This window comes from Poecilia mexicana, unplaced genomic scaffold (assembly GCF_051168715.1).
Source record: "Poecilia mexicana isolate PSO_F unplaced genomic scaffold, ASM5116871v1 scaffold_12, whole genome shotgun sequence".
Classification (NCBI taxonomy): Eukaryota; Metazoa; Chordata; class Actinopteri; order Cyprinodontiformes; family Poeciliidae; genus Poecilia; species Poecilia mexicana.
The window spans coordinates 16,439,955-16,466,207 of NW_028263381.1; the positions used below are offsets into that span (position 1 = coordinate 16,439,955).

Sequence of the window (26,253 nt, forward strand, 5' to 3'; positions counted from 1 at the left end):
AACGAGGGGCATTGTCAAGGAATCAGTGACAGTGCTTTAATTTGCCATTTTTCAACCATTTTTATCAGCTTTTAAAAGGAAAGAGTTTCACTATTTTTGCCCCACAAGACATCTACATTCATTCATGGGGGTGGGGGGGGGGAGGTTAACACTAACAGGCATAAAACCTTAGTTTTTAACAGTTTAAAGCAGTTTATTTGCTATAAAATTAACTTGCAAAAATACGTCTGGTGCCCTAAGGACACAATGTACCATCATGGTCAATTGCATAATGTTACTTTAAGTTCCAAATTATTATAGGATCACTATGGCTGCATGCAAACTTAGTAGTAGTGTGTAGTGTGTAGTTAGGTAATGTCAAAGTCAAAGTAACTTTGTTTTATCTTGATTTGATTTGATGCTGTCAGACAAAATCCTTGCATCTCTCAAACTGGAAGAACCTTTTCAAAATATCAAAAATAAAATGTCAAAATGTCAGTTTTATGCTCTTTGATCAAAGTCACAGTTTTTGATACCTTAATGGAGAGTTATTAGAGAGACATGCAGATGTGATCCATAGAGTTGATTTTCACAAGGAAACAAAAAGACAAAAATGGATGCAGGATTTTTGCTCGACAGCAGCAAAAGATGTCAGGTTAAGACAAAGTTCGGGCTACTTTTATGATTTGTCAGCCATATTCTACTATTACAGTGAACTTTGTCCATCTTTATTTAATGAGAATTTCCATACATTTTGGTTAGTTTACCAAATGAATCCAGTCTTATTCTGTACCTCTTGTAGGAAGAATAGATAATATTTGTGGACCCCACAAAGAATATGGGGATCCTTAGATAAATAAATAAACACTACAGTTAAACAAGTAGTGATAAAAATGCTCTATGAGAAGGCATGCAAGGAAAAAAAAAAGACTGGTAAGGATGAGAGTAAGAAATATAATGCTGCTACCGTAGAGAAGGTGAAAGTACAGGGTGGTGTACTTATGGCACAGATTTGTAACCTCTTTCATTCAGTTTTTATATTGATTTATTTATGAAATGACTTGTATTATAAGCCATGGAAACCATTTAGGATTTTAATTATGTTCATGAAGTAAATTATGTTAAATCCTATGTTTTTGTTCCCCCTGTGCAATCTTACATATAACTAGGAGCATAACGTGTACCATAGAGGGTGAATCAAGCCAAACTCTAAATTTATTCTTTTCACCAGGAAAGAACATCTGCTCCTGTTCCTTTAGAGGAAATCTTTATTACACTATTACACTGTTATTATGCATTCTGTGGAGCAATGCTGACTGCAAAATGTAATCTTTTTTTAGTGCAATATTTTAGAGATGTGGTAGCATATAATGGGAAAGGAGACACTTTTATTTGTACCGAGCTTGCATTCAGAAGCAAAGCCTGTTCAAACGATGAAGGAAATTTGGAGAAACGACAGCGGATTGGCATCAGGGCATTAAACGCCGGGCGAGCGCAGCCGTCTCAGTGGCCTTTTTGAAACACGAGCACGACGTTCCTTGCTTTATTACAACACTGACTTACGACAGGTTTTTGTTTCACGACTGATTGCCTGTGCTTTGTCACTTCTAGGATAAATAAATTACAGGATTTTTTTTTTTTTTTTTTTGTCTTTGCTGTCAACCTGTCATGAAACGCCTAGTTCAATAGAAAATTCTGTGTCTATCTTCTTATTGCACAAAGTGGATGTTTTCTCTGATTGGATAAAGACATAGTTCGTGTGCCTGTGGACGTGTGATACATTTTGTGTTTTGCACTTTTACTTTGACCTTTTTTTTATTTCTATAGTAATATTCTGCTTCTGTCTTTGAATGCACTGATGTTGATACTGCGCAGATATACAGTGAGTGGGACACAGAAACCACATAAAAAAAATTATAAATTAACAAAAAAAAATTCAAGGCATGCATTGCCCTTTGATTTCGTCATCATGTCTGAAGAAATATTGACTCATTTGCTCTGAGTTTTGTATGACTTAGTTGTTTTACTTGCACTTAACGTACATTGAAGAGTATACTACACCAAATTACATGTAAGGAAGCTTATAAATGCGATTACTTAAGAATCTGGTACAAAATAACCAGAGATCAATTCCTGTGATCTCTATTCATAAAAGGATGCAGGCCAAAAAACATTTTCAGGCGAACAATGACCTCGAAATTTATAGGCACCCTTGATAAAGATATGTAAAAAGCATAAAAACAAATAAATGTATTTCATTATTATAGTTTCACACAGAATACACTCTTTCACTGCTCTGACAGTGTGAAATTTTGAGATTTATTTTTTTTTCCGCCTCACTGTGCATGTTGGAAATAGAAATGTATATCCTCGGTTGGAGATTTTTTATTTTATTTATTTTTTATCAAACTCACAGTTGTTTTCAACTTTTTAAATTATCACTTTGATTGTAGATAAGGCCAACTTCAGGCACTTTTCTGAAGCCATTCATTTAATGATTTAAAAAGACCAGTGCACGTCTCCTGAATGGAGTATTTTCTTCTCTTCCCCACTTTGAAGAGTTGCTAAAAGAAAAAAATTGAAAATATGACAGAGCTCTCTTAATAAATGTCATAATCATACCCCCAGATATAAATATGAACTCTTGAAATATCCATTTGAAGTTAACTTTCTGATGAAGTGAACAAACAGTGCACCAGCAATGAAAGATTATTTTTTATTTTTTCACTATAAAACAAACATTAAAAACCTTGGTGCCACAACACATTGAGGGCGCTGTATGAATTCATAACATTTGAGCCCAACATTTAATTTCCTTCTCAGATCACATTTGTAAATTCAAATCCAATAACATCTGATAATCTGACAGTCATGTAAATTAGCATAGATTTGCAGAAACACCACATTAAGAAATATTAAAATCCTGTTTTTTTGTTACTTTTGATGGAAAGACAGCTTAATACAAAACACAGATTAAACCATTGTCCTACCTCAGTTTTTGATTTTTATCGAGACATTATTCATTTATTTGTCAAAAAAGCTTTTTTTTTTTTTTTTTTAATAAAATGGATTTCTCAAGAAACTGCTCTGCATGCTGTATAAACAATTTTCCATCATGAAGATGAAAAGTTGTTCTCAAAAACTGAACTCCTGGTAAAAAAAAGAAAAAAGGATTGAGTCACAGCTTTAATTGAAGAAAACTTTACCATCTACCAGGTTTGTCTTTGTTTTGTATTTGTGGTTGCACTTGAAAGAGCTTATTGTTTTCATCAGGGTTCTGCTTCTCATTCTTCCTCCACATTATTACTGGAATGCATTGGCCACAGAAAGAATTTGACTGGTGGCAAATTTCCGTTTTTCTTTGTACAGTTTCAAGTCTAATCTGTCAGAAATGCTCAAACAAGACGGTCATAAAACCAAAATATTCACCTGTGAACGGGTGTAGTGTCTCCAAACGCTGTAGCTCTTTTGTACTTTGATCCATTTGTAGATAATTTCTAAATGTTTTTACTTGATTTTTTTTTTCAACAGCCTTTTATTTTTAAATTGCACTGAAAGTTCCTCTCTGTGTAAAAGACTCCAAGCATTCTCCATGGTGTCCTTTGAAATCACATGTACCAGTCCACCGTACGTGCTTGCTTTGTGAAAAAAGAGAAGTCGTTATAGATGGTATTTATGATAATTATGTGTGAGTGTACATGTTGGAAAATACATCTTTTATAACCAAATTAAATTTGATATTTTTCAAAAAAAAAAAAAAAAATCTTTGTTCATGTTATTTTTATTCAAATATACGGCATTGGAATAATAGGCAACTATCCTCCTTCTGAGAAACAGTTATTAATTATTCATCCCCTTGCAAATTTATTTTAATTTTATAATTAAATTTTAGTTCAGTTTACTTAAATGGCCCCAGGGCATCACAGTCGGTTTATTATTCAAATTAGTTAAAAAATGTTCTCTGTTGTGTATCCTGTGGTGGCGTAGGGGTTAAGCACAACCCACATATGGAGGCCTTAGTCCTTGACCCAGCTGTTGCAGGTTTGATTCCCAGCCTTGGTGACTTTTGCTGCATGTCTTCCCCCTTCTCCCATTACCCACCTTCTGAAGGATTTGATTTGGTGTGAAGGATTTGGTGCAATCCTTCACACCAAACACTTAGATTATGTTCAATTATGCCTCAATCTGAAGTTTGGCAGTCGCTCTTGTGAAGCCTGTGCTTCAAAAGAGCAACAAAGAGCAGAAAAGAAGAGACAGTGTCACTTGAACTCTCCCCTTTATCCACCGCTCCTTCTGCGGCTCCTACTCATCTCTGTTTGAGGGAGTTCTCACAGCTGCCCTTAGAGAGCGACACAAAGCAGCAACACAAACATTTGAGAGAACTCAAACAGTGACCAGAGAGGCTGTGAGCTCTGAGAGGGAGAGAAACAAGAAGTTAGTTTACTGTTGTGGATGTGAAAAACCCACAATGTGGCAAAAGCATAATTTTGCAAGTTAATTAAAAACTTCTCGATCTAAAAATCCCCACTTCATGACACTATTCAGTAATCATATGTATGGTTTATTTTGACTGATGTTACATAAGCAAACAATGTTTTAAAACACCAAAGAATTGAATGGAAGCAATTAATGCCTGTCCAAAAAGATTAGCAATTTGTTGTAAGGAATGATGGATGATGAATGATGAATGAATGATGAATGAATGATGAATGATGCACAAGTCTGGACGTTGTGAAGAACTAACAGTTGTGAGAACTTTAATTTTGATCACAGAAATCTACCAAAGTATGTGAGGAAAAACCAAGCTTCTTTTAATGAATCTTGTTTTTGACAGAGGTTGACGCCAGACGATCTTGCATTGACTGACTGCAGGACAGAGGCTGATATGCACCAGGTGCTACTCATCCATGAATAGACAACGGGACATGAAGGGCATGAAACTTTCCTGGAAAAGAGAACATCATGACAAAAAAACAAAAAAAACAATAAAGCTAATTCAGGAGAATTTTACTCAATCCAATTATGCATCTAAACTGAGGACCATATTGTTGATTTGCCTAAATTTATTCCAAGAAAACAGAGAAATAGTTGAGTTTTGTGTTGATTTCCTGCATTGATGCGTTTGTCTGATCAGTGCTACAGTGATTAGAGCTATTTGAAACTGAAATTATTTTTGATAGCTGACCCTGAAGATGTGCATTCTTACAAACACATTTTTGGTGATTTGCTCTTCAGGGAAAGAAACAAAATGCTCCCTTTGATTAGCTGATAATGAACACAGGCGGTCGTACTCTTCAGCAGAGCAATTTATTCATCCTTTTCACTGATGAAGGACTTGATAGGCTGTTATTTTTTTTTTTAATTAAACTAAAAGAACTTTTTAAAGTTGTTCCAGTCTGCTCCCTTTATGTCTGTTGCACAAATGAACATGTTTTCGTTGTCTTAAAAGGTTTATTTCAGTTTATTGCAATACATGACATCTTAAATAATAGTCTTAATTGTCTGATCGCAGCTCTCTCTTCGGCAGGACCTTGAACACAAACCACTGAAATAGTAGGGAAAAAAAGCTTAAGGTATGAAAACCTAAAAACATTTCTAATACAGAAATATGGGCTTTAGCCCTACGGTAGACTGTCTGCTGACAGCTTTAATGGGATTCAGCCCTGCTAGCTCCAAAACCTACACAGGACAAAGAATGAATATAACTGTAATAGTGGCAAATGGCCACCAGGGGGAGACATTACGAGGATGTGTAAGGTATACTTCTACTACGCGTATAGAGTCGGAGCTCTATGAAGAAGGGAATGTGCCATGAATTAAACGCTTCAGATTAACAAATTAGTATTTATACTAAAAAGACGGTAATTTTCTCTTAAAAATTAAAACGCAAACATGTGGATTTCATGCACTCAGATGTGGGAAATTAGCAGGTCCTCAACTTCGAGTTGTAGTCTTAATGATAAATTGATGCAACAAATATCAAAACATGACACAGACCTTTCATTTTCTAATTAAAGGCGCAAAATCTGTACTTATCTTCCTGACCCTTATGTTGCTGTTTCTTCCCAATCCTCTGGAGGGCAGCAGTGGTTTTCTTGTCGGGTACTAAAAGAGGTCTAGCAGTGAGGTAAAATCACACATGTAGTGACAAACCTACAGGTCTCTAAGTTACAGCAGCATGTATATAATTAGATGTCACAGACAGGAACACCGTGTCAGAAAAAAGACATTTCAAAAGGCCTGAACTTGAAAATAGTCATCCAGGCCCTTCTTTCTTCCTTTTTCACATTCTCCTCGTCACACTGTGCATGTTTGTTTTTGCCATTTGCTCAGTGTGAATGTTGATTCATGCGACCTCAATCACTTCAATACCCCAGACAGTCTCAGCAGGGCTATGCTGAAACAATCATCCTTTTCTCACGGAAGTAAACCAGAAGGGAAATGAAATTGGTAAAACATCGAATGATTTTTGTTTTGTTGCCTTTTTGCTGTCCATCCTTCACTTCCCTCACATTCTCCTTATTTTCTCCCCCCCCCACACTTATTTTTTTCCTTTCAATCTGCCACCTCCTCTTCTCTTCCTTCTCTGCTCGCCCTCACCCTTATTTTTTCCTCACTATCCAACAGATCTATATTGAGCTGTAAGTCTGGGGCGTCCCTGCGGGCCGATGGATGTTTAAAATTCTTCCTGGTTGTAACCTCTCTATCACTGGCTTTCTTCTTGCCTACCATGTCACCAGAGGGGGGCATAAGGAGACATCCATCTCCTGCTGGCCTTTCACAAAACCTCAAAGTGCCAGTTAAACACTCTTCGTCCATTTGACCCTCATGCTGTCAAAACCACAGCAGGGATCTTCCAGGTAAAATATTTTAATTTGACTTTGATATATGGACAGACCTTTTGAGGATAGAGATTTCTATTCAGGCATGTTGGCTTAAATTAATAGAAAACTTTTCTCATGGATGTACCATGTGCTTTGACATTGCATATTTTTGTGTAATTGCAGTACACTTGGTTGAGAAACAAGTATGAAAGCAAAAAGCAGAACAAAACAAACAAAAACAAAAAAAATCAGACATATTCAAGACTACAATATGACCATCATTTGATTTGCCATATACAAAAATAACTTTTTCGTTCCTCCCCAGAAGGAACCCCCTGGAAGCTTCTGGAAGAGTCTAATGTTTTTAACTTTGGTTCTCTCAGGAAACACAAGTGTGGTGATGTTTGTGCCTGTCATTCACCGTCCCGAGTTGACACTCATCCAGTCACCCTTTGTTTGGCCTCAGCCCGCTTCTGTAATTAAAAACAGGGAGACTGAGCAGAAACACACCGCAGCTCGTGCCAATCACCCTTACCTGCTATTGTTCCCATATCCACTTCATAATCTCTCCTCTGCAGCTGAGCTGGAAAAAAAATGCACCCAACCACCATACATGTATATGCAGATATGGAATATTCTCCTTCTGGGGCATCTAAACATTATTTTGTCCAATATCTCCAGAAAATGCACAGACTGACTAAATCAGTCGATCAGTTTTTGTTTTTGTTTTTTTGAGAAGAGGTTCTAATGTGCAGAGACAGACATTCAGTCATCCAAACTAGTGTTAATAAGAGAAAGTCAAGAACAGGTGGGTCGAGTTTACAGCTAAGCCAGTATGGAGCAAATAGTTTTCACAATATATAATTTTGAAGGATTTTGATATCTATGGTGGAACAGTTTCAAATTGACAATCCAGTTTAGAGAAAGCGGCTGTCTCGATCCAAGCAATTCAAACATTACTGATAACTAGTGAGGTTTATTTTTAACACATGATTCTCATGGGTCTTATTGAACATTACTGAGTTCAGCTTAATGTAAAAAAAAAAAGAAAGTACAAATATGTTTCAGTACAAGAATCAAGTAATGGAAATCAAGTTTATACCACTGACTGCAATATCTTCTTGAAAAAGTGCTAAAACATTAGGTATTTTCTCAAACTGAGTCGCAGCTAGATGCTTTTTCAAAACCTTTTCTGTGTATATGTTCAAAAACTCGCTGAAAAAAATCAGAACAGTCTTCATATGAAGCTCTAACATGGAGTATCTTGGTTAGAAAAGCAACTTTAATGCTCTGGCAAGCTACATCTTAAAATGTCATCCTTTATTTAAAGTCTGACTTCACTTATGCACCTATCTATCAATCAAGTTCATTTGTACGGCACATTTCAGCAACAAGGCAGTTTAAAGTGCCTGACATCATAAAACAAAAATACAAAGTCATAAAAGACAGTAAATCAGATCTACAGTCTTCAATAAACACAATGCAACGTTTTAAAGCAGATCAGTTTTTAGAAGTGCTAGGATTGTAGCAATACGTGCTCTCACTGTTTTGCATGAACGGAAACATTTTTTTTAGGAGACTCAAATACAAAACATTTAAAGATGCTTTGATCAGGATCCTTATTTGACACTTTAGATCAGATCAAAAATATTCCCAATACATAACCCATTGCTATCTGAATTTTTGGTGCTATGCATATGCCACTATGACCTTTATGTAAACATGATACTAATGCCTCATGTTTATACGCTTGCAGCTAAAACAACATGTCTTCTAAGTTTTCTTTGATTCCATAAGCCCAAATATATATATAATTTTTTTTTTTCTTTTAAGGCGCTGGACGAGATTTTATTTTTCCACCGCCTCCATCACTGATGCATTTCCCAGCAGGTAGCAGGAGGCAAACTACCTTTTCAATCCAGTACCCTGAGGGAAGACTGCTGGAGGGATCGAGGACACCGTTTTTTTTTTTCCTTTAGAGGTATCCCGCAGGGGTCAAAAAACTGATGTTCAGCCGTGATCCGAAAAGAGCATTCATTCATCATCATTGGAGGAGTGTGAACTGAGGAAGTTGGGCCACAGGTCTCGCCTTGGTGATTCATCTCTGGCTGAGACAGCTTGGAGTGGAAGGTGTCTGCAGACTTCGGTCGGCTGGAGTGTGTTAAAAGACTGGCCTTTCTCTGGTTTGCTATGGTGTTAAGTCTTATTACAAAGGTGTAGCGACAGCTTTATGTTCAAAGACTAGACTCCAGCACTCCCCTGAGATCAGAGAATACTGAGGCAGTTTGCAATGATTTCCTCTCAGAGAGCTTCTTAAATTCTTATGACTGCTACAGACCCGGCTACTTGTTCTGTAATTAATCAGTTCGCATGATGCCCACCATTTGCATGCATCACCATGAACGGGATGAAACGGAGCCCATCTTTCCTTGATGGATTGATGGAAATTAATTTATCGCCATCTAGCTGATGGGCAGTAATAAGAGGTATTAAGAAATTATTAAGATGGAATATTGCTGTAGTTCACAATCCATCACTGAGCTGGATTACTGTCAGCAAAGGTTAATACATTTACTAATCACATGATGACTTCAGTTGGCAGAAAGGATACAAAGACCACAAATGACTCATGTGGATGTCAGCCTTCAGGTAAAACATTCATGAGGTCAAATTTTCAGTGAACAGTAACACATCAGTGTAGCATTTGTTTGCTAGTTTAGTGTTTACCGTTATATTTGCTTTAGTTTCCTCTTAGAAAGCACATCTACCCCATTTTGAGTTTTACTGAGCTCCTTTTCTGTACATCTGCACTTCGGAACCAGCGCGTTAGTGTATTCTTTCTTTCCTCTCACCCAGAGCCAACCACACTACATGGCTGCTCATGCTAAACCTGGACGCGCAAAAGTTTTCCTTCTTAAGTGGAGCCATTCTTAAGATGAGCCATTGGCTGCAAAGTGCATGAGTGCATACAGTCGCAGTTAAGGGTTGTCCGCATTTGTTAGACAAAACAATAGGAATGTGTTTGTTGGATTTTCTATGCTGGTTTTCCATCTGCACTTTGTGCTGCAATGGATTTTCCCCGGGTTTTTCCTCAAAGTGTGCAGACAAGATGAATTTGTTCTATAGTTCTTATCTGCTTTGTGTTTTGAAATAGTCCAGTAATAAACTGGTGGTTAGCACCCTGCTTTACATTTTGTATCAGGTGTCGTTAGCTCTGATATGGATAAGATCAAGTTTGTACTGTACCTAAAAGAAAGTGTTCCCCCCACCACATAAGTTATGTATTAGCCTGAAATGCAGTATGCAAACTGAATGTACAGGGAGTTTATTCACTTATATGTAGTAGTTTATTATTTCAATCTTTCAAATGAACGTTTTCCTGAAATAATGTGCTCTCAAACCTTTTCCAGTAATATGCTGCTATTTAAAACCATGACTTGGCAGAGACACCGCGAATAAATTACTGCAAATTTACAATGTGAATTTCTGTCGTGCATTTCCCAAATCTCTAACTGAGTTTTGGCTTCCACCAGTAGTCACTCAGGTAATTTATTAATCAGTTCTAACTGCTCTGTGAGTCACAGCTTTCTACTTAATTTCATAAATATTTACAGGATTTAGGGTCTCGACTTGTGTTATTCCAAACCTCCAAATCCTTCTCAGCCACCTGGCAACAGCTTTACGTCCACTGCTGCAGCCAAACAGAGCACTTCTGACCGCCGTTCTATCATGTCTAATAGCGCCGGCAGCAGGTTGCATGTCTGGAACAACAACTGAGATCTGGAGATATTCCCAGACTCAGTTGTCAGTGGCCTCTGCCACCGTCAGTTTTAATTGTAACTTCAAGCCAAAAATCATGGACAAACTACTCAAATTAAAACTCAATGGCTTCAAAATGCAGTCCATGTATTGCCTTGGCACTGCAAGTGCCACTCTTGCAATAAAATCCTGTCTTAGCTCCCGACTGTGAGTTTCTCAAAATTTCACGAGCATTTAGAGATCACCTAATGTCTTCCTTAAGTCACATATTTATTCTAATTAGCCTCTCCAGTCAAGCGAGAAAGTGTTTACTCACCTTGTATGTGTGTATCCTTAATGATGACACCTTGGCACTCTTGTCACCTTGTAACGATGCAGGCACAGGGTGCATGAGGTGTAATTGGCACATAATGCGTGTAGTTTGTTCGGACAACGGGTGCTTATTGTGGGGGATAGTGGAGAGTGGAAAGGCTAGGGAAAGTCATACCAGGCTTATTAAGCGAGACACTTCTTAGAGTGAAACAAAGCTCAGATCGATGTGCAGAACAAGAGTGACTGGATTTCACTCTTATTAAACTGGATCATACCGAGACTCCCCATAGAATCAACTGTGTGGGCACACAAAAAGACAGACAGATGGATAGACAAAATCATGAAATATATACAGAATAGGAATCAAAATGACTCTCCAGTTTTCCACATTCACCCCCTCTAGGACTGTGTGGATGGAAAATCTGGAGCCTTTACCAGTCACTTAAGGGCAAGTCTGTAAGAGAGAGAGTGAAAAAACTTTGCTGCTGTAAGTTTAGACATATTCAAATAATAAAACATAAAAAATAGGGATTTTGGGTTAATGTTTATTTGTTAAACCCACTGCCATTGAGGAAACCACTCATCCTTCGACCTTGTGCGCATTTCATTTGTTCCTCCCCCCTCAACCCTCCAACACTCCCACTCATACACCGGCAGATTATACCCACGTGGGTGTGCTTAATCTGACTGACTCTTTACTGATTTTCTGTCATGGAAAGTCGTATCTGATGCTGCCCTGTGGTATCAGTCATCAGCCGCACTCCCAAAGGAAGAGCAAGAAACGGGACGCGGCATTTAAAACTGATCCACTTGTGTCTGGGGGGAGATTTAGGTGGATGTGAAAGTGTAACAATTTTTTATTTCTCCTTGTTTCGTCCTTTGCAATCAGAGCGAGTGACTCGACTGGACACCAGACGATGTTATGACTTCCGTCCTGCACTTTCTTTTAAGCGCGTGCAAACTGGAGCTCAGAGCAGAGAGTAACGAGAACTTGCACTTTTTTTAAAATGATGTTCAACTTTTCCCTCAGGTCACTTTTTCCAATTGTGGGAGTTCTTGCAGCTATTAAAGGTGAGACCTTTATGAGATAAAACAAGGTATTATTTTGTGTCTACTTGTTTTAATAGACGCCCTTATTTTGAAGACAACCTGAGATGAAACAGTTTACTTATTGTAAAAACGGGTTGAAAGTGAAGGCTTCACAAATGTTTAGTACTGTTGTACATGCAGAGCAGTGTTATTGAAAGTGTTTGTCTCCTAAATGAAAACGCTCAAAGACAATGGAACATGCATTACATAGATTTTAGACTCTTTTTTTTTTTTGATGACCGCTCTAAGCATTTTTGCTGAAAATCCCAGATCTGTGTCCTTATTTTATTGATTTATGCAGCTGTCAGGTTATGAATTCCTACTTTGCGTGGGTTTGTGGTTACAACCCATGGCCTCATCCCATTTTGTTATCCCTCTGTCTAAATGAAAGTGACAGCAGGCTCTCCAGTGTGCATCAGGAGGCTTCATCTGCGGGATTAAAGAGGCCCGGAGCTGAGGTTGCACAGCCGTTTCTCTGCTTGTTTAAAGATAACCTGCATCAATAGCTGTGAGGAAGCAGCAAGCTGGCGATCTCCATGTTCTAATGCTGATATATCTTGCGAAAAGACTGATATTTGATTATTGTTAAGCGGGAGATGTGTGTGCAATGTGTTCCCAGTGTGTGTTTAAAATAAGGAGCCCTCTGTGCATATTAAACTCACTAGCTTTTAATGTAAATCACTCCATGCATTCCATTAAGATATCAGATCAATAAATGGTGCATCTATTGATTAGTAGCACTGTTTGTTTTCACTATCATCATCATCATCTAGAATAACAACTCAAAAGCTAAAACGAATGCTTTAAACTACACTCATCTTTGCTAGTTTCATTCTGTCAGTCTGGACTTTAAACTACTGTGTAAGGATGTAATAAGCCATGAGTTATAAATTCAAACAGCTGGGTTTACAAGCCTGTAAACTCAGACACAACTCTCGTGCTTTTTGGGGTGGAATAATGAGGGACCAGGCAACATTTTTATTAAACTAGACAGCGCAAACAGCTGGCGACAAAGAGTAGCTCTCAAATGTTTAATACAGCATTTGTTAAACTTTTTCTTTAAACACATTTCCTTTTTGATGTCCCAGTTGGTTTTACTGTTTATTAATGCAAGTTAATAGCAATGCAAAAAATGACAAATTGGTTAAATTCATCTTCTAAAGAGCCAGATCAATTTAGTTGTTTTTAGAAACAGTAACAGTGAACAATTGTGGGAGTGAACTGACAATTTGGAAATCAAAACCTGTTGTTAATAGTCTGGTTTAATGTTATCTATCAGCAAAATATATATGTTTTATCCTTTAGTCGGATCTGTAAATAAGTAGTCAAATACACTTGTGAATAATATTTTTTCATTATTTAATTTGACATAGGTTAGTTTTTTTTCTGTCTGGAGAATACTGTATTTACTGTATTTAAAAGCCAGAAAATTTACAATGTGTAAAATCTCTTGAGGAAAAAGAGATTTTGGTCATTTGTTTTCATTGTTGTAAAGGTTCTGTAATTTTCTTGCCAATCTCTTTTTCTCAGCTGTTGTAGCGAAGGATGCCACGTTGGAAAACTGTCTGCTAATCTTTGCCACTGTAGTTTGCTAACATTTTTTTTATTTTTGTTTTTCATTCAAGAAACCATTGCTTTAGCTATTTCAAACATATTTGAGTGAATTTCAAACTCAACCCCTTTTGAGGCTTGCCTCACCACACACAATTATTGGATAATCAATTATTAGCTAAAAATGTTTTGTTGTGAAATAATTTTAAGAATTTCTCTATCCATGATTTCGGCCATGACACTTTCTCAATAACTAAAATCATTTGAAAAAACTTGTGATTGAAATCAGTTGACACCTTCACAAAATAATAGTGCATACTGTGAGTTTTTTTCAATCCTTTTCCAATTAATCCATGTAAATTCTTCCATTTCAGCTGCAGGAAGTCAGAAAGCTGAAGATGCTGGAGTACTCCCCACTCCTTCACCTATTTACCCGTCCATCAAATTTCAAATCTTCAATGCAGACTATGTGTTTCTGGGTCAAGGTGCGGGGACCCCAAGCAACTCAAGCATCAAAGTTCAGGCTCAGACTTTTTTCATAAGCAGTCTGGGTGCTGGGTTCCTCCAGCCAGCTATCAAGGCTTCTTTTGGCCCCCTAGCTGTAGATGCCACCATTCCTCCTGATCTGCTCCTTAGCGGACGAAAGATCCTTGCGGTTCTTTTGGTCCGTCAGGTTCGATCCTCATACCCATTTGTCAAGATTCTTTTTCACATGCCCACAGAAAGCAACATCACTTTCAGGCAAGAAATGATGGACTCTAATGGAGATAACGAGGCTAGGGCCAAGGATGACGCTCACTGTGTGACAGCCTATGCCTTCTGGGAGACGAAGGAAGTCAGAGGAGCTTGTCTGGTTTCTCCAGGTGGATTCTGTGTAGCTCAGCTAAAACCGGAACCATCTTGGTTCAGCTCAGGAAGCAGATCTGGAAGCTCGAGTCGGGAAGCAGAAAAAACCGAAGCGATGAAGGCCCTTCGGGGAAATCTTGTGGAGGTCTACTTCCAGAGCAGAAGGGACCAGACTGGCCAGTGCGCTCCACAAGACAGCCTGCAACGAGTGGGAGTGGGAAGAGGGAGAGACTCGGGGGGGTCTGGAACGCCTCTGCGAAGGATTGGAAGTGTCTCTCTTATCAAAACTCAATCAGGAAACCCTACTTTCCTCAGGCTTAGGCTGGGAGGTGCTGTGTTGATCCAAACGTCTTCCAAGCCCTTAAAGAGTCAAGATGTGGGAACGTTTTACATCTTTCTGGCTAGTACATCTCCGCTGGAAAATTTCACTTTGAGGTGAGAGATTGTCTGTGGTGTTCCTTTGTTGAGATGCTTTTTATGAATCATACTGATATTGGCCCAACTGGAGAGCCGCTACGTCGAATATAGAACAGGGGTCTGCAGCTCCAGACCAGTTCTGCGCCAACACACCTGAATCAAAAGGCAGAGTTATTTGCTTGGCAAGCCAGTGAGTTTTGCAAAGGCCTTGTCATAAATCAGTCAGGTGTGTTGGAGCAGGTATGCGTCCAAAAATTGCAGGACAATGGCACTGGATAATTAGAGCTGCATACCCTCGGCATAAATGGGCTGAACTTATGTACAGCTTTTCCAAGCATTTTAACCACTCAAAGCACTTTATACTAAAGTCACATTCACCAATTTTCACTCACACATACACACACATTTATACACAGACAGGCAACTTGGGGTTAAGTGCCTTGCTCAGGGGCACATACTGGCAACTCAAACCTACAATCTTCTGATCACAAGACGACTACTTTACCCACAGAGCCACAGTTGCTCTGTGGGTGTCTGACAATTAGAGGTTGTGGTAAAGCGTTGAACTTTCCTAGTTCTAACAACAAAGTATTCTTTGGATAGAGCACAAACACATTTTTATGGTGTATGTATTTACACATGACTTTGGGCTGTGCAATGTCAGAAAAAGACACATCAATAATACTGTTGAGTGTCTCGATATTATCACTTGTGGTTAAGAAGCATTTCTTGATTATTGATATTTACTTTAATACTTGATAAACAAATGTGGTAGATATATTTTCTTACTACTTGCACAATTTTAAATATTGCTGCGGTCGTTTTGGATCAAAATGTCAACACAAGTGCCCTTTTGATTAAAGTACAGCTCTAAGGTCAAGAAGTCACAGACTCTTGAAGAAAAGCCTTTATGTAGTGCTTAGCAAGCAAATTTGATGTGCAGACTGCAACATTCTGTGTCACTGATAGTAGATAATTAAATGGGACATTTATTCACTTTTCATTTGAAGGTACATAAATTACATAGTCACAGTTAAGAGCCTTGATGAGTCCAAATAAGCAATGATCTGGCCTTTTAAAGGCTACTCACAAGTGGTTAGAATTAAGTATCATTGATGGAAATCATAATAATCACTGTTCTGTAAATCCAGCTGTACTGAGACAAGAGCTTAGAGGGAATTACATGGAAATTTATTGTTTATGAAATACATGAAATAGCAGAAACCAAGCAAGTGTAAGGGGGATGTATAGTACATTCGAGCATATTCATGAGGGATAAGCTCCATGCATTTAAACGATTACTTAAGGCACTTAAATACTTATGAAGCCCACCATCAAGGCCGTGCGGTAACATGCATGAATGCCAGAGTGACTTGTGTTGTCTGCCAGTTACTGGCTGCATAAATTGTCTGACATATCCTTGCTTCTGCACCGTCACACTTAGTGGGGGAGTTATGAAGATCACTCTTCCATAAACAGCGAAATAATTGGCAAATGATTCACTGGTTTTCATATCTCAACATCCCACGAACATTTCAACAAGGTTTTGTGGTTATTTGACTTCATAAATAATGCATTTGTTTAATGGAGCAGCAAAACAAATAACTAATCTCCCTAACTCCTCTGGGTAGAATTGAGCTTCGTATAAAAGCAGCCCTGTCACCGAGGGAAAAATACACAGTTCAATCTGTTCCCAAACTTTTTCTGAGCATTTTTTCTAAGTTGTAAATCACCAGGCAGGTTGAGCTACCATCCTGCTCATCAAAGAGGCAAACAATAAATAAAATGGTCTATCCAGTTTCATAAACATTTGAGTGGCGAATAAAGTCTAAAACAGCCGCAATAATTAAAAATTAATTCCATTAATCAGCTTAAAATGACACCTGCAATGATAGATATTAAAAGACACGCAGGTGTGGAGAGTATGCTGCTGGTTGTTTGCATACTTGACTGTCAGGCTTTAATGAGTTTGTTTTGAGGTCCACAAATCTTTCAAAACTATAGGAAATAATATCAAAATGAGGAGGAGTTGTTGTTCCATCTTCTCCACAGCACCATGATGGAAAAGCATGAACTTATATCTGTGGTTTTTATCTAAGTTTTAACTGCTCTGCTTTCTTGATACTTCTTTTCAAATGAGCAATTGGGAATCTTTAGAGGATAGCCATGGTTGTTTGGAAACATAAATGCTGTTGTTGGTTCTACAGAATTTATTGCAATCATAAATTAAGTGTAAATCCTTAAGGTAAACATCACCTCATGCCATAATTAGCAGATTGACACGAATGATATCGATGGATATCATTTCAGTTCTATTAAAAAAATGCTTTATTTTTGCATTTCTGATTTGGTCAGAAATGTTAACACTTTCATGATTTTTTTTCCTATTTCTCTTCTCAAAGTTTTCTTTATTTGTTATCACACCGCCAAATTCATATTGCTGTGCTCACTGTAAGCACATTGTGGAATAATAATTATCTTTGTAAAACACTGTATTCACCGAGCAACACGTATTTAATTGAAATAAAAATAAAGCATGAAAGCACAAACTTCAAAAAAATAATATTTCTGAACACATGGCTACTTTCCATGCTGAACAATGGCCTGTTTTATTGTAATCAATCACTTTATGTGTCTTGTTGACTTTTATAGTCTTCTTCACTGCTTCAACATGAGACGTTTTTCTTTTTTTCTAAAAAACAAAAAAAAATCTTACAAATTACAGTGCTTTTTGTGTTCTCATTCTGTCCACATTTTATAACTCTCCAAGTTTTAAAGTGAAGTTGCAATGCCTTTACAGCGAGCTTCGTGTTTTCACTCTCCACTCTGCTTAATTGTTTTCTCTGAAAACAATTTCCAGTCTAATCCTACAGTTTAGTGATATCATGCATCAGTCCTGGGTACAACACAGTATTCTCCTGCAGAATCCAGGCGAACATAAAAAAAAAAAAATGTTAAGATCTGTGGGCCATAATCCAGAATTCACATGCGTTTCTACAGCTCTTCTTGAATATTCTGCTCATATGGCAAACAGATAGGTTCATCATACAAATGCAGATCGAGTGACGTAAACGGAGCTCTGTTTGCCTTGTCGAAAATAACTCGTCCTGAGGAGTCAACATCTGCCGCTGCGTTGGCTATTTGCAAGGCTTTGCAGCCTCTTCACCTGAAATTCCCCAAATTTGTCTTGCGCGACTGAAATGCTGAAAATCCTCCAGTTGGGTCAGTCATTTCAGTCTGCGTTTCTGGCGCCCTGCCACATGCAGCATGCATCGGGACAAGACGAGCCTGCTGAGCTCTGCAACTAAGTCCGAGTGAAGGTTAGCTCTGAGGAGCTTGGCAGTGATTGATTCCTCCTACGAGAAATCCCTGCCTTACTTCACTCTTTGGGCCAAGATTGAGTCCACTCCAACAGGGTTAGGCCAGATAAGCTGTGGCCCTGATTGAAAAGGAATGAAGAGGTTAACCCTTTAGAGTAAAGATGATCTGGGCTGCTCGCCAGGATTAACTGTGTACATTCATGAGTTAGATGCACGCGCCACAATAAAACCGGACAAAACGTACATTTCCTGGTGATTGGCAACACGTGTAGCCCACAGTTTGAACAGCTAGGCACATTTTTCCAAAGGAATAAGGAGTTTAGTAGTTTATATTCTTTGTACTTCTTTCCTCCTTGGACATAGTGACTGACAGTGACAAAGAATAAAAACCCAGACTAAGTTTCCCTGCAGGGAAGCTTATGTCACAGTATTGGACAAGAAGCTCCAAGAGGTTCCCTGTATTGACTTACTTTGTCACCCCTTTCAGTATGACTCTGCAGAAATGGTTTGGCTTTACTGGGAAGGATGGTCATCAGGTGACTCTGTCACTGCTCTGATGGCCTAAAAAAAACTGACAGAAAATCAAAGACACAAGAAAAAAAAAACACAAAAAGAAATATAAGAATATTTAACCAAGAAGCCTTTCCCTTGTTACTTCAAAATTGCAGTTTATTGAACTAAATTGTGATTTTTATTTTTAAGCTTGTATTAGTAGCTACATTTAATGTCAAATGTGAAGCTTCTTTTTTTGACCTCATTTAGTTTTTACAAGGTATCTTAATATTATCTCAGTGGCACTGGCTATTATTTGATTTAGTTTCTTTTGTTTTCCCCAACCGGTTCCGTTTTCCTATTTTTGTAATTCCGTTGTCCTGCTGCTTGTCACAATCTAGAGACACTTCTGTTTCTATGAGTATTATTGCACCACGTCCTTCTTTCTCTGTCCTGTGTTTGGGTCCTTCACTTACAGCCACCAAACTGTTATTCATATGGAGAATGTTGCGGACGCAGCGTTTTGTCACGTTAAGTGACAGAGTTCAGCTGGTGTGGGTTGAAAATTCTATGCTGCAGTTTTTTTTTCTTTTTTTTCAGTGTGAAATTTTTTGTCATGAAGAGACATGGCCTCTGTTACAAACCTATATAATGCTCCCGCTCAGTAGTCAGGCAGGCATAAGTGAGGAACATTTGTATTACTTGTATCACTTTTTAGGCTTTTGACTCAAATAATTGCTTTCTGATCCTGTCCAGTGATGTAAGACTCCCCTTGATGCAGGAGATTAAGCGAGAAACAAAAAAAGCCCTGGTTGGATTTGTACGACTGTCTGGTCCAATTACATCGTCTCTAATTAGCGATCTATCTCCCCCATCAGAGATGTGTCTGAATACGAGATCTGATTAACTGATTCCCAGTTTTCCCCAGGGCTGATGGGAATTAAATACCCCTGCTGGTTCTCAGTGGGCAAGCAGCTTGCGACACATTTGACTGTTTGTGACCTACCTTGTTAGACACAAACAGCCAAACCGAATAGAACTGCAGTCAAAACACGGCTACAATTAAAGTACAATAAAAAAGTTAATACATACAGTGCCAATTCTATTTTAAATAAATGCAGAGGCATCAGAAACTGATCAAACTTTTCAGATGTTCTTCTCTTTTAGTTTTTTTTTCCCTCAAGGGTTGCCACAGTGAATCATCTGTCACTGTATCTGTGCGTCCTCCAACTCCTCTCAGCTTTTCACAGATACAATCCGTCCACCCATAAAATCACTGTGACTCCTCTGAACATGTCCAAACTATCTCGGTCTGGCCTCTGTGACTTTATCTGCCAGACATCTAACATGAGTTGTCCCTCTGATGTTCCCATTATGATCACATCCATCCCAAGGAGTCAAAGATTCGATGCAATCTGCTGGGTTTCCTCAAATAGAACTTTAAAAACTAATTTGAGTAACAAATTGAACTCGGAGCGCTGTTTGATAACTAGGATCATTTGGTATGTATATGACAGGATTTAAATGACTATTTTTGGTTAAAGTGATTTGAGACGAAATGAGTGGAATTTAATATTTTTTTAGTTTGCGATCAAGCTAAAAACGAGCTGATTCTACTCAGTTGATTTCTCAGCGGACCTACAATTTGTACTTCTCCGTGTATTAAACCACAATATTATCATGGTTTAATAGAATGTATTTTAATACTTTTTCACACAGGGCTGCTGTAAAGTCAGGCTTGTCCTTCAGTGCTGCTCGGCCTAGTGACCCATTACTATGGGACATCATAGTGGAGCCTGGGAGAGGAGCAACTCCCAACGCTGTTACTGTCGTCTGCCGCAGGAAGGCTTCCATCGCCTCAAAACGGTCAGTCCACAGCTTATGAAATGTGCAGTTTTGTGCAGTGTGTTAGATGTATGTAAGTTCGCAACAACCCGTTTTAAAAAGCTGCTCTTTCTAAGCAACAAACATAGTCTGTTTTTCTACTTCTAATTAGGGTTCTGTTTGGCCTTGTTTCAGTAAGATACCCATTTTCTCTACAACCATTTCAAAGGAAAAGCAAGAGACACCTGTGAAAGAAAAATCTTGTTCAATTTTACATTTGGTTTGCCAATGACTGCACCTTGAGAACTTGTCTGCATAGATATTCTAGCAAAACAACGTGTAGCCTGTTCAGTTATTCACATACTATTGCAGGGGTGTCAAACTCAATTTCACCGAGGGCCACTTCAGCATATTGCCCCCCCTCAACGGGCCACATTGACGGTACAAATCAGGAGTGCATCCCTGCTAAAACACCCCAGACAAAAGGTTGACTTCCCTCATTCAGTTCTGTAGAGGCTTATAATGAGTCAATGGTCCAGGTGTGTTAGAGAAGGAATGCATCTAAAGCTGCAGATGGGAGCTCTGGAAAACTAGACATGGGCACCTCTAGCATAAATGTATAAAAATACAATGTTAAAAATAAATTAAACACCACCTCATATTGTTAAATAACTGATTTTATGTATTGAAGTTTTAAATATTGAGTTTCCATGGATGTAAAATCACTGCTCAGTTTAAAAATTACAATATTTAAATCAGTGTTTAAAGGTAAGCAAACAAATAATAAAAACAAGTCACATGGGCAGACATTATAGACTTTATGCAAATATTTAGTCTCAGAGGCAACTGAAATCAATTAATTTAAAATATCCTTTCTGAATATCATCTCATGGACTCTGAACTAAATGTGTCTTTCTGACCGGGAGCTGACAGCGTGTTGAAGAGTTGTGGACCGGACGCTTTGGAGCGTCTGGTTAGGAAGCGCATTACAAACCTTTGGTTGAAATGTAGTTTGTAGTCAATTCGTGCTCAAAACCTATTTTAAGTCAATTATCGGCCTATAAAATGCTGTGTGGCCACATGTGGCCCGCGGGCCTTGAGTTTGACACATGTGGATTACGCCATAGAACTGCCAATTGGTAATTGAAGTAAAGTAGCTTCGATTTCAAAGAAGCCGACATTGAAGTCGATTGGCAAATGAACCATCACAAAAGAGGAAGGCTCTTGTTGTCTCACTGCACCCCAAGAGATGCATAACCTACAAAAACTGTTTCTGTCTGGTTTTGAACCAGAGACCTTTTGCATGTAAAGCAAACATGATAACCACTACACTACAGAAACTGAACTTCTCTGCTTTGTTTCAGTTTGAGGTTCCAAAGTTGATGATGTGAGATGCAACATGAAAATTTCAACTGAGGTTTGCACTCAGATGCCTGGATTCAGAGTACAGACCATGACACCACAGAACCTTGTTGACCTTTAGTAAACACCTGTGATGAAGAGAACATGCAAAATCTGTTTCTGTCTGGTTTCAAACCAGAGACCTTTTGCGTGTAAAGCCAACGTGATAACCACTACACTACAGGAACTCATGCTCTTTGGAGTGTTCCTGGTAGATGATCCACATTTTGTTAGAGACTAACTTCAACGATGGGCATGGAACAATTTCAAATACTTACAGATCCTCTCAGAGAGCACAGTAACTTGGTGAACAAACTGTCAGACTTATAATTGTGCCCAATTTCACATTACAGTCCATAAACTAAGCCTGGGATCAAAGAAATGTATTAAAGATGTCATTAGCAGAGACAAATGGTTCTACAGAGAATTGGTTAAATGGCTAAAAAATAAAATCAATACTTACAAATAAAAAATGGTTCAAAAATAAAATTAACACATTAAATAAAAAAATATCTCTGAAATACAATCACCTGAAAATTAAAAATGGTTCAAAAATAATAACACTTCAAAATACAAAATCTCTGGAAAATAAAATATGATGTATGTTGTTTTGAAAAACATTGGAATATAAGCACTTTTATCATATCTCCATTGTAAGATCATGTAAGTTCTTCTTAAATCCATGGAAACTCAACAGTTTGTAAGGTAGGTGAGTTAGCTCAGCAGGTTAGAGCACCGTGCTGGTAATCCTGAGGTCATCGGTTCAAACCCCGTATGGGGCAACTCATGTGTAAGGTCTTTCAGACAATCAACACTTCAAAATAAATAAGGGTTCAAAAATAACATCAACGCTTCAAAAATAAATAAGGGTTCAAAAATAACATCAACACTTCAAAATAAGTAAGGTTTCAAAAATAACATCCACACTTTACAATTCAAAAAATGGTTCAAAAATAAAATCAACACTTCAAAATTAAAAAAATGGTTCAAAAATAAAATCAACACTTTAAAATTAAAAAATGGTTCAAAAATAATTTCAACACTTTACAATAAAAAAATGGTTCAAAAATAATTTCAACACTTTAAAATAAAAAATGGTTCAAAAATAAAATCAACAGTTCAAAATGTATATTGGTAACTGTTTCTGTCTGTTCAGTCCATAAACTAAGCCTGGGATCAAAAAATGTATTGAAGATGTCATTAGCAGAGACAGACTAAAAAATAAAATCAATACTTAAAAATAAAAAATGGTTAGGAAGCACATTATAAACCTTTGGTTGAAATGGCGTGTTAAATTCAAGTCTCCATTACAGACCAGAGAAAACTAAAGAGAATGCAATGTTGTGTTAATCCATTTGAGGAGCCAGTAGTTTATCTGGAGGAAATAAATAACGATGCAAAAGTTAATTAAACTGTAACATGCGCAGTCCGCAGCTCAACCACTGCGGATGTGGCTCCGCCGCTGCGAAGAATTAGAAACCGCTGGAAGTAACTCATCCAGCGGATTTAACAAATGGTGCCTTCTTGGTGCACGTTACCCAGGAGGGCGGAGTTCTGGAGGAGCTGCAGACGTAACATCTGTCCGTTTTGGAGAAGCAAAACCACGCTAAATAAATAAATAAATAATCCTGGTAAAAGCGCACACCGGATCGCACAGGGTAAAACACTCACAGAGTTGAGTTGATCTGTTTGGATCAGACAGATCCAACTGACTGAAGAATTAGCACAGATTTTTCTGCAGATGGGAACCAGGAGGAAGTGTGTTCAGACCCCAGCGGGTGAAGTGATGCTAATTTAAGTGAAGTCGCTTAATTTAATTTATTAAAAGTTATTGGGGTGGTTTTTGTCACTACGAGAAAAATGTAGATACATTTATCTGCTTAATTTGTGATGGGATCTGGATTCACGGTGAATATTAACTAAACCGCATAAAATGCGACTAAATAGCCGACGTTAATATAATTGTAATTTCACGGATAAAATAGTACAGGACCCGTTTTTTGTTTTTATGTTGTCGGTCAAGATAACGTCTAGCGCGACCTGCCGCCCTGACACCAACTCACACACATCTTCATTCACAGTCTTACTTGTAAATCGATTTTTCTTTTCCTGGACGTTTTGTTAGCTTGTCGATGTCTCAGTTTTATTCACTGGGAAAATCAATAAGCAGCTTGAGGTGACTCTGCTGCTCTCTAGTGGCGAGAATCCGTAATGTTAGCTGGTAACAATCGGAATGCATTGTGGGAGATGTAGTTTGTAGTCAAATTGTGCTCAAAACCTATTGTAAGTCAATGTCGGCCTATAAAATGCTGCGGGGACCACATAAAATGACATGGCGGGCCACATGTGGCCCGCGGGCCTTGAGTTTGACACATGTGTACTATTGACAGCAAAAGGGATGTAATGCCGTATATGCAAGATATTTCTTTCTCCACTATGGTGCAGCTCGAGGACAATGAAGCAACTCAAACATTAATTTTGTTCTAGATATTCATCTTAAAGTTATCCATATTCTAAAATGCAAACATTTCGATATATTGAGTATATATAGTGTTGGACCCGTCAGCTCTGTTCTGCTATCACATTCTATTTGGTAAGCATACTCTGGTACGATAATGCATGCCAGATTCATTGAGGTTTTAATTGGGACAATTTGGGTAAATTAAGGCTGGAAACACCCCATTTATTATCCTTTTTTGTTAATATTAAACACTGTATAATGATCTCAATTTGGACAATATTCAGACTTGTTACTGGGCCTTAGGCCAGTTTATTTCTTCTTGACTTTTTAGTCATCTTAAAGCCAAACGATCCTGGCACTCTTACAAATCAGTTCTAAGAAATATTTTCAAGGCATGCAATTGCTGTGTAGCCTGATCTAACAGGGTGTGAGTTTCATTAAAAAAAAAAAAGAAAAGAAAAAAGCCACAATTATCCTCAACTTTTTAGTGAAGGAAGAAAAGAAATCCATCTATCTATTTTAAATTCTAGCTTTATTCTGGTCGCTGTTAGAAGTGTGAGGTAGCATTTAGTCTTTGTAACCTTTAGAACGACACGGGTCAGTTCCTGAGCGAAACACAATCATGCCTAAACTTTTGGTCAGTTTAGTGCCACCACTTGATCTAACATGAGCAAACATGTTTTGCTGTGGTTAGAGGATCTAAAATTATTCCTGCTTCAAGCTTCATGTTTACCTAAAGCCCAAAAGTCACAGCTTGGTTTAATAGAGCTGTCCCTCAGCTACCCAGTTTATCACGACTGAAGATTTTATTTGATGTATTTTTCTTCCATTTTCTCTTTTTATGAAGTCATAATTATTGACATAGTCTGGCAAAGCATCTTCGAGCCTTTTAAACTAAAAGTGATTTGTATTAATTGCTACTATAAGCTCTAATTCTGCTGAATCCAGGAACATCTGGGGGGATCAGGGCTGAATGTCAAATCATCTACCTAGTGTCTGCATCTGGGCTACAGGGGATGATAAAATAATCCTGTCAGTGTCACTAATTGATGGTTATTTATTGGAGCGTGTAACAACATAACAACCAATGTCAGCAATGCGTCTCTCGTGCGTAACAGAATGCCGTCCCATCCACCGATCCAATCTAGGAACGACCTTTTAATCCTCTGTGCATTGAAGTTATTCATCTGGTTGAAAATTAATTTTTGCTCTGCATAATTTTTTTTGTGATCATACACGAGACATTGAACACAGAGTATCTTTTTTAAAAAAGGAAAAAAAAAAGATAAAGGTTTTTGGATAATAAAAGACGAAAAGGGGATTTAAATGTGCGGAGGGAGGTAAAACATGGATTTACCTGAGATTTTATTGCCCATTTTTTTTTAATGCAGAATGTTTTTTTACATTAAAAAGGGCTTAAAGTTGAGTCAAAATAAAAACAAAATTAGTAAATGACATGGAGTGCTATTGCACTCTCTTTACTTTATTGAATGTTTATTTTCTTCATCTTTCTCAGGTCTTCCTACTCCATCATTAAAGCCTAATACTGATGGTGTATATCCACCAAGCTCTCACTCACTCAGGCGCTCGCAACCGCCCTCCATCCATCCGACCCACATTTCTGCAGTCATCCATAATCACGGCTACGTTATCCCGGCTTAAGTGCTTGCACGTTTTAGAAACGCAGATTAGGACGCGGAGATATCCTAAGTTCTGTCCTCTGCTTCAACCAAAACTCACACAAATAAAAAAAAAAAACAGACACGTAAGCACGTAAACGGACACAAATACTTACAACCCAGGAGCTTCGAGGTGATGATAGATGGATGACCGATAAATAAGAGCATTAAATGTCCCATGTTCTGTCTTTAGTCTTAGGTTTAGACTTGTCTTATGTCATCATGCATATTTTCTATTAAATGTAACAGAAAAAGAAAAACTAAAAGAGCCAAACTTGTTTTTAATATTTATGACTTTT

General features: G+C 37.9%; 1 protein-coding gene and 1 non-coding gene across 2 annotated transcripts in view; one reads left to right on the forward strand and one right to left on the reverse strand.

The window, feature by feature from the left end:
* The first annotated feature begins 11,674 nt into the window (after window positions 1-11,674).
* The window catches only part of LOC106925079 (transmembrane protein 132D), a 31,146-nt gene continuing 16,567 nt past the window's right edge, over window positions 11,675-26,253 (forward strand). Inside the window, exons 1-3 of the mRNA XM_014999153.2 lie at window positions 11,675-11,945; window positions 13,889-14,795; window positions 20,309-20,455. Coding sequence (XP_014854639.2) covers window positions 11,882-11,945; window positions 13,889-14,795; window positions 20,309-20,455 — 1,118 coding nt within the window. The 5' untranslated portion in view covers window positions 11,675-11,881. The remainder of the gene's footprint in view (window positions 11,946-13,888; window positions 14,796-20,308; window positions 20,456-26,253) is intronic.
* On the reverse strand, window positions 21,682-21,754 carry trnav-uac (transfer RNA valine (anticodon UAC)). Its single transcript has one exon. It is a non-coding gene; the product is annotated as a tRNA-Val (tRNA).